This window comes from Prosopis cineraria, unplaced genomic scaffold (genome assembly GCF_029017545.1).
Source record: "Prosopis cineraria cultivar Desert tree isolate PC_DT_omini unplaced genomic scaffold, ASM2901754v1 PC10, whole genome shotgun sequence".
Lineage (NCBI taxonomy): Eukaryota > Viridiplantae > Streptophyta > Magnoliopsida > Fabales > Fabaceae > Prosopis > Prosopis cineraria.
The window spans coordinates 7,301,421-7,310,672 of record NW_026555341.1 but is presented as its reverse complement, the minus strand read 5'-3'; the positions used below and the strand labels follow the sequence as shown (position 1 = coordinate 7,310,672).

Below are 9,252 nucleotides of genomic sequence, written 5' to 3'. Positions count from 1 at the left end.
ACTAATCTTTTTGATTTGACATTCAGTCTGGATGTGAAAACATTGGGAGCGAGTTATCTTTGTTAATAATAAAATGATGAGAAAGTCTACCTCCTCATCCCAAGCATTCAGAAAAATAATCTGTAGTCAAAAGGAAAAATCCCGTGGGCGAAATATCCTTCTGGATTCTGCACCATGCTAGTCAGTTTTGACTAGGAGGCTTTTTTTATTAAAAAAAAAAGTTTTGACTGGAAAAAAAAAAGAAGAAGGAACGGGCAAAACGAGAATCAGGCCACAAAAATTTAAAAAAGGGAAAATTTTGAAATTGTTCAATGAAGACTGGCTACTGCCTACACATGCAATGAACAAGCACCGGTCAGGAGAGCAAAGGCCACATAGCCGCTAGCCAAGGTGTATCGGCCTGCAAGAGTTCTGTTGTTCTCTGACCTGTCTGAAGGCGTTCATTTCGGTCTTCGCTGAACTCAGAGGCAACAACCATGGCAGCGTCTTTCTCGACTACATTTTCTATTCTCTTCACAAGAAGCACAACTGCCAGCAAATCTTTTGCTTCATATTCCACCTCATCTTCATTTCCTCGCATCAATTCCGTCCCGCGGAAATTTCAAATCAGGGCAACAACTTCGTCTGCACCTACCGTTTCTCCTGCTGCAACCACCTCCGTGGGGGTCGATGCATCCCCAGCCTCAGTCACTGCCTCTAAACCCTTGCCCTTTCGGGTCGGTCATGGATTCGATCTCCATCGTCTAGAGGCTGGTTATCCCTTAATTATCGGGGGAATTAACATCCCTCACGAAAGAGGGTGCGAAGCTCATTCCGATGGTAATTAGATTCCGATTAGCTAGCTTTTTATCTTGAAGTTTCATTACTGTGGCTTTTGCTATCTGGATACCGAGGAAGCTTCACGACCATTGGAAACGGATTTTTCAAATGAAAAATTATTAGAAATTCTAGGTTGAATTCCCCGCAATTTGTTTTTCTAAAAATAAATTGAATTGAGTTAACTAAACGGTTCTGTTACGTATGATTGGCTTCGTTGCTTGTTTGCTGTAGGGGATGTGCTGCTTCACTGTGTGGTCGATGCCATCCTTGGGGCGCTTGGTCTTCCTGATATAGGGCAGATATTTCCGGACTCAGATCCGAAGTGGAAGGGTTGCGACTCCTCTGTTTTCATCAAAGAATCTGTGAGTACAAGCTTTTTGAATGACTGTGTCTAACACTACGTATCTTCCTCTAATGATTTCCCCCTCCGTGTCATGCAAGTGTTTGTTGTCTTTTGTGAACAAAAGATTAATAATAATTATTCGCTACACTAGTTGGAAGGATATTTCAATGGTGATTTAGAGGCAATACGCGGAGTCTGTGAATCCCAATAAGTTGGTTGTGTAGAGATACTGCTCGATGTTTGCTAAAAGTGTAACTTTCGTATTTTTGGTCCCCCTTTGTACTGTTATCACTAATCAGCTTACCTTTTAGGTCAATCTAGCTTTCCCTGCCCCCTGCCTTGGCTAGTGAGATAACATCTTCGCGGAAAGGAAGACATAGATTAAGGAATAGTATTATGGTCCTTTCAACCGTGAATCTGAAGACAAATGAAGTAAAGAGGAAGGTTTTTGTTTGTTAACTTATGTAGATTTAAGAGGTGAGTTTGTGCGTGGACAGGATACTGATCAGAATTCAGAATCACGGGTTTGCCGATTCATGGCTTCTTGGGCAAATACTTAGAGGAACGGTTGGTAATATATTAGAGGCCGCTCCATGACTGTTTGCTCACATTTAATATGCTTGAAGTTGCGTTTGTTTTGTTTGTTTGTTTGTTTTTTGTTTGGTATGATTGCTGTAGAAGAAAGTCTCTGTTTTTGTTGTCTGCTTTATCTTTGACGAAATTTGGTGACAGAGAAAGCGTTTTACTGTGGATATTTTTTTAGCTTCGTGTAATCTTGGTGTCGCCTGTTCCTCTACAGGTGAGACTTATGCATGAAGCAGGTTACGAGATCGGAAATTTGGATTCTACATTGATACTTCAAAGACCAAAACTAAGCCCGCACAAAGAGGCCATCAAGGCCAACTTATCTGCGCTGCTTGGAGTCGATCCTTCTGTGGTAAATATCAAAGCAAAGACTCATGAGAAAGTTGACAGCCTTGGTGAGAATAGAAGTATAGCAGCTCACACAGTGGTCCTTCTGATGAAGAAGTAGAGGCTGGAAATTGTATTGGGGAAAGGAAAAAAAAAAAAAAGAGTTATGCTATGCTCAATATATATTGTTGTGAAATCTATGAATCATGCTTTATTACCATTTTTGGTTTTGCTGCTTATACAAATCAAATGGAGCCTGCATAATACTTGGTTTGAATAGCTGATTCTTTCTCATGACATCCTTGAAGGTTGAACTGAATGAATATGATCAATGAATTATAACTTTGAGAACTCGCTAAGAACTGGTTGTGGTCTATCATTTTTCTTGTGAAATAGTCATGCACAATGGATAATCCGATCTGGAGGACCTGGAATGATATTATGAATATAGAGAGAAGAGTAGACGATCAAAGGAATGAAACTAACCAAAATAGAACAGGGAAATTAGCAAAAGAGGAATAATGAAATATCCGTGGTGAGTGTTATTTCTCAACTCAGTATCATATTGAGAAAGTATTGCGTACAGATATCGATATCTAAGCTCAAAAAATAACCATTTGACCTTCTCATCAAGTTTAGCATTTACTTGATGGAATACAAAACACAGTCTCAGTAAATACGCATCGCATTTGTTGCCGGAGTGATGCTAACATAGTACTTCCTCCATTTTTATTTATAGATCACATTTAATTAATTTACACACACACACACACACACACACACACACACAAACAAAGAGAATCAGTTTATTGTCTTAAATTATTCCATCTTTTTAAAAAACCATTCGTCAAAAACAAATTCTTTATCATTTCTTTCAATATTTCTCTCCAATATAACCACACAATAATATCCATGCCAAGAGTTTTATTGGAGAAGAATATTAAGTGTTTCACAGGATTATAACTTAGGAATATAGAAAACTTACGGAATACAACTTATAAATAAAAAGAGATAGTACCTAACAACCATTCAAATGTGTTAGAAAGCCATGAAATACCATCTTAGTAAAATTGAAAGCCTACTAAGTGGGGATTAAAAGTGGGAGGATTGCTGATTGATAGGATTTTTGCATTCCTCTATTGCCAATTGTTCTGTTTTGAACTCGAACAAAGCACACGCTGATGATGACTACTTCTTCCACGGCTGCAAGAATATGTTAATTTCTGAGTTCTGATCTTAGCCATACGATGACATGGCAGTACACAGCCATATTCAGACACTTCATTCCTGGGATCGGAATTAAATCAACAACCGCGTGAATATGTGACAGTCAATAGTAGGAGGAAGAGGCGGTTTTTTCTGAAGCCCATATTCAGGTTTCGCCATTTTAACTTGGAAGTCAAACCTGTGCTCAGAAGCTAATCAAAGTTGAACCTGCCAAGTGTTGATCAAGACTAAACGCTGTGTACAGTGCCAGGACCAGATATATCGCACATGTTATGTAAATCGTGGACCTGGCTCGTGATCAGGTTTTCCAAGAATTATTCACCATGAATACGTGGTTGAAACTTGAAACTTGTTTTATAAAATTACCACGCACCTAACAGGCAATGGAAAAGGGCATACTCTTTCTCAATGTCCAACTCGACCACTTCATTAATTGTCCCGCGTTCAGTCAACCTCAATTCATTTCATTGACTTTTCGTCCCCACGAGTTAATGCAATTTCCAATATGCGAAAGTGTGAAGAACCTTCACTTTTACAGTGTCCCAAGGGCCATCTTCATGGATATGACGAAGTCCAACTGGAAATCTGTATTTCATGCAAGGTCCATTCCTGTTTGCCAGGAGTGGATATGGGGGTAAAAAAAAAAATTGAAGATGAAAAGACGCACCAACATTCTTCACCTCTAACTTTTTTTTAAGGTTAAAAGAAAACTTGTCACAATATATTTTTCGTAAAATATATAAAAATTAGATCTGTTATTGAATTGATTTAGATACTGATTTTAAAGGTTAATAGTTAAAATGATTATTAAATTGTGATAAATCGGTTATAAATAAAGTATTTTATTGAATCAGTTAAAATATTAATTTAATGATTTAACGGAAAGATTGAATAGATTTTTTATACTCTGATTTTTCATTCTATTTTTCCTTCTCGCGGGCTCAATGGAAGGTGACGATGTTTGACTATCTTCACTTACGCAGCACGTAGGGGGTGGAATTTCAAAGGGAAGAACTTGGACCAAAAACAAGTTTTCAACCTTCAAATGAAGTTTTTGTCTCAGTTCAAACCAAATAAATGAACGATGGAATATTACCAGACAAAGCCGGTCCAATTAGGGGTATGGACTATGGACGTGGAAAGTTTGAGGAATTAAAACCAAGCACGAGATTAAGGCTTACCAGGAAAATCATTTCTCACTGTCCCATTTGAAAATTAACAATTATTCCCCCAACAAAATTATGCAGCACTTTTTACACGTTACATCATACGTAATCAACTCAATTCATCATTAATTCCATCTCTACAATGTGCTGTTCTTTGATATTATATATAGTCATTGGCGTGAATTAAATGAACTTACTGAAACAAATCGAAACGTTATCAAACGTGCAATCTATGTGGATAATAAACTGGTGAAACAAGATCTGATATAATCAGGCCAGAAGAGATGTCGGCTGCATTGAATAATTCTAGATTCATGGAAACGGCAAAGGGTATCCTTTTTTGAATAATCCTCTGGAATATATTTATATATATATCGAGGATAATCACATGCTTAAATGATTAATCATGTTTGCAGTTTGCAAAGTTCAACTAATGCACATGAAAAAGGAAAGAAAGAATTAATTGGCCAGTTCAGCAAGTTCAAATCTTTGGGCTCTTTATCCTCAATTTCTCTCTTTTCGGAATTATTAGATAAATCAAAAAAATTATTTGCTTGGTGATTCATTGCCGTGTGACAACCTGCGAGCAGCTGAGCAACACAGCATTGCCCCCACTAGCTCACCTACTTATTGAGGAAGCAGAAGTACAAAAACACTAAAATAATTCGTATGAAAATGGTTCATTTGTCCCTAAAACGCATGACAATATTAATTTGAAATCAGTTTAACTCAACTAATGTTTCATCAAGCAAAACATCGAAGCCAGGCCGAGCCGCGCCCAAATAATTAAAACAGAAAAACACAAATATGTAATTGTCATTGTTATCCTAAAGGTTAGCAATCAAATCAGAAGAGCCTACAGAATCATTCCCGAGTGGGATACAGCAGAGTGATGACGTTAACGGAGGATACAGGGGCAGGATTATTAATGGCAGAGACAGTGATAACCGAAGCCAAAAAATGACGTGTTGCCTCCACTAGGACAAGTGTCATTGACTCATTGGTCGGAACTTGAACACGCAACAACCAAGTCTGTGCGACACCCCTCGTTCGCACGAAGCTTCACTTTAGACTTCGTAAATTTTGTCGGAGAACCATCTGCATATAAAGAGATCCATTGGCGAGGTTGTGGTTCAAGTTACACGCTCACTTCGTAATCAATTCGTCCCTTCTTCACACTCAGCCCCTTCTCTCCGTCTCTCATTCTTCCTCTTTCCCTCTTGACTTTGTGCTCATTAATCCAAATACATTTCTAAGCAGTTCGGAAGAACAATATACAATGTTGTCGAAGATTGCGACCGGCAACGGACACGGTGAACACTCCCCATACTTTGATGGATGGAAGGCCTATGAAAACGATCCGTTTCATCCCACCAACAATCTAAATGGGGTTATTCAGATGGGTCTAGCTGAAAATCAGGTGTGTGTAACGCATTAATGAGTTGAAACTTGTTTTAAGTTTAGCTCAGAAGCTGATATTATTGTCATCTGTGGCAGCTCACATCTGATGTGATTGAAGAGTGGATAACGAGTAATCCAGAGGCCAGTATTTGCACCCCAGAAGGAGCCCGAGATTTCAGGACCATATCTAACTTTCAGGACTATCATGGCTTGCCAGAGTTCAGAAATGTGAGTGCCTATCAATTCAGTGTTTGATTAATCAGGAAAATAAACATCAAACAAGTTGATAGTGATTTTAATTATCAGCAAACTAACAAAGAAACGAATATATGCACAGGCTTTGGCCAAATTCATGGCAAGAGCAAGAGGAAGCAGAGTCACATTCGACCCTGATCGTATAGTTATGAGCGGCGGAGCAACCGGAGCACACGAAGTCACCGCCTTCTGTTTGGCAGATCCTGGTGATGCATTTTTGGTACCCACACCTTACTATCCAGGGTATTACACGCCACCTTGCACCTTCTCTTTCTAATTTTTCATAATTAAACCGCAGATTCTAAAGTGGGTTAGGTTTACAATGATGTTCACATAAATTGAAACTTTAGCTATTTCCATTGTTTGACTTCCCTTGTTTTTAAATGAGAAATGATTGGCCTTTTCCACTTCAATAATTTAAACAATATCGTTTTTTTAATGTTACAGTTTTGATCGGGATTTGAGATGGAGAACAGGACTTCAACTTGTCCCAGTTGTCTGCGAAAGCTCGAACAATTTCAAGTTGACGACAAAAGCGTTAGAAGAAGCGTATGAGAAAGCCAAAGAGGATAACATCAAAGTAAAGGGCTTGCTCATTACCAATCCTTCAAACCCACTGGGGACTATCATGGGCAGTGAAACATTGAAAAGTGTGGTTAGCTTCATCAACGAAAAGAAAATCCACCTCGTATGTGACGAAGTCTACGCTGGGACAGTTTTTGGCGAGCATGGTTTCACAAGCATCGCTGAGATTATAGAGGAACAAGACGTGGAATGTAACCGTGACCTCATCCACATCGTTTATAGCCTTTCAAAGGATCTTGGAGTTCCTGGGTTTAGAGTTGGCATCATCTACTCCTATAACGATGATGTTGTGAATTGTGCTCGCAAAATGTCCAGCTTTGGATTAGTGTCCACACAAACCCAGAATCTTCTTGCATCGATGCTATCTGATGATGAGTTTGTGGATCGATTTCTTACAGAGAGTGCGAGTAGGCTTGCCAAAAGATTCAGACTTTTCACAAGAGGACTCGGCCAAGTTGGCATAAAGTGCTTGCAGAGCAACGCTGGTTTGTTTCTGTGGATGGATTTGCGTCATCTTCTAAAGAAGCAGGAGACCGAAGCAGAAATGGAGCTGTGGAAAACGATCATTCATGAAGTTAAGATCAATGTTTCGCCTGGTTCTTCATTTCATTGCCGCGAACCAGGGTGGTTCAGGGTATGCTATGCTAATATGGATGATTTGGCGGTGGAAGTTGCTTTGACAAGAATTCGCAGTTTCGTGCGTCAAAATACAGAGACCAAGGTACCTGCAAAGAAACTGTGCTGGCAGAGCAGCTTGAAATTGCGATTAAGCTTTAAATCGAGGAACATCGATGATATGATGATGATGATGTCACCTCACTCGCCATTACCTCAATCACCTATGGTCAAAGCCACCATGTGAAGTAACGGTCTCTGCACAATCAAGATTGTTTAATTTTGTTCGTTGATATGTTTCTTACCTTTTTTGTAAGTGTACATTACTTGCAAGAAGGTTGTACGTTTGACGACAATAAGAAGGCATTCCTGCAACTGTATCACTGATGGATGCCTTGATAATTGTTGCTTCGGTCTCGAAGGCTTTTTCTTTTTTCTTTTTTCACTTTCAGAATGATGTGTTCTTGGTGAAAGAAGTTCATGCAGTCTTGGTTCAAAAGATTGCAATTGATACATTAATTAGTCCTGCTCCATTAAATTGTGAAACATTGATTGAAGAATTGTAATAAAACGTCTTCATTTTTCTCTTCTTTGTCCATCTCATGCTCTCTCTACATTTCACTCTCATATTTGCTGTCCCCTGTCAATCCTTCTATATTGGCCTATGCTTAGATGCCTTCTTTGATGCTTGCCAATATTTAAGATTTCATGAAGTATGTCAATCTCATGCAGCCTTCTTTCTGGGCATTGATATTCTCTCTGTCCCCTGTCACTCCCGCGGTGGTCTGGTGCAAGATTCTCACAGGAACTTCATCATGTGTATCTAAGATTTCATGAAGTTAGATTCCGCCAACTGCATGCTACAGAGCTAATTCATATATTCGGTGTCATATGAAGGGCTTCAAGATATGATATGTCCAATTAAAAGCAAGCACATTAGCCACAAGATGTTTGATTTAGCTTTGTAAGGAAGTTGCAACAATTTAAAATCTCAAGTTCAAGTTTAGAAAATACAACAATATTGATTGTTAAATTTTTATCTGGAGTACTAAATATTGAAAAAGTCAAGTTAAAGTACTGAGTCAAGAGTTAATGATTAAAATTATAATTAAATTATTGTCAACCCAATCATAAACAAATCATTTCATTGAATCAATTAAGATATTAATTCAATAATTTATTAATTTAATCAGTCAAGTTTATTTGGATTTGAATACTATATTCCTACTTGAATGGGTCCGATCAAAAACTAATTTAACTTGGTCCTTTAGGTTAAAATGAAGCAAGCCCAATATACTAGATGCTTCACGCAAGGGTAAGAAAACACAAAAAGTACATTGTAGTGTGTTACTTACTATTACTAATGAGTAATGATCCGACCTAAGGAGTCAATGCGGTGCTTGAACATAGTATTGGAGACGCTAGACGACTATGAAAGCTTAATTGGAATATCATAGTAAAACATGCCTACCTCCAAGCTAATGAAGGCTGACTTGTCAGGAATAGTGCGGCTTCCAATATGTATAATATGTTTTTTTTTTTTTAACTGATCCTCTGTTACTTTGTAAGAGGTTAATGGACTTGGACAAGCCTTGTAATCTATGTTACTCTGCTCTGGAAGAGTATGTCTTCGAAATAGTAACAGCCCAAGAGTCCAATACGCTGGATACTCAGGTAAAAGGAAAACAAAACAACGCTGGATACGGAAGATGGAAGGCTCGAGCCAGAGATTTGTTTCATTAGCAATTCCACTCCTTGACTATAAACATATTTGGATTAAATTCTAACTTTAGTTAGAATAAGTTAAACTGAGATTAGGATATAAAATGTTAAAAAAAAAATATTTGGATTAACATAATTTTTAACCTTAGTTAGCATGTGAACACGTGTTAATGTTGAAACCCACTGATCTGGCTCCTCTCTTCTAAG

General features: G+C 38.3%; 2 protein-coding genes across 2 annotated transcripts; both read left to right on the top strand.

Moving 5' to 3' along the window:
* Positions 1-270: 270 nt before the first annotated feature.
* Positions 271-2,351, top strand: LOC129322759 (2-C-methyl-D-erythritol 2,4-cyclodiphosphate synthase, chloroplastic). The gene is made up of 3 exons (XM_054969129.1): positions 271-819; positions 1,051-1,181; positions 1,962-2,351. The coding sequence occupies exons 1-3, from the start codon at positions 477-479 to the stop codon at positions 2,193-2,195; spliced, it is 708 nt and encodes a 235-aa protein (XP_054825104.1). The 5' UTR covers positions 271-476; the 3' UTR covers positions 2,196-2,351.
* A 3,246-nt stretch (positions 2,352-5,597) lies between these two features.
* Positions 5,598-7,911, top strand: LOC129322672 (1-aminocyclopropane-1-carboxylate synthase). The gene is made up of 4 exons (XM_054969000.1): positions 5,598-5,887; positions 5,965-6,096; positions 6,206-6,366; positions 6,571-7,911. Exons 1-4 carry the CDS (start codon positions 5,747-5,749, stop codon positions 7,568-7,570), a joined length of 1,434 nt encoding a protein of 477 aa, XP_054824975.1. The 5' UTR covers positions 5,598-5,746; the 3' UTR covers positions 7,571-7,911.
* The last annotated feature ends 1,341 nt before the right edge of the window (positions 7,912-9,252 follow it).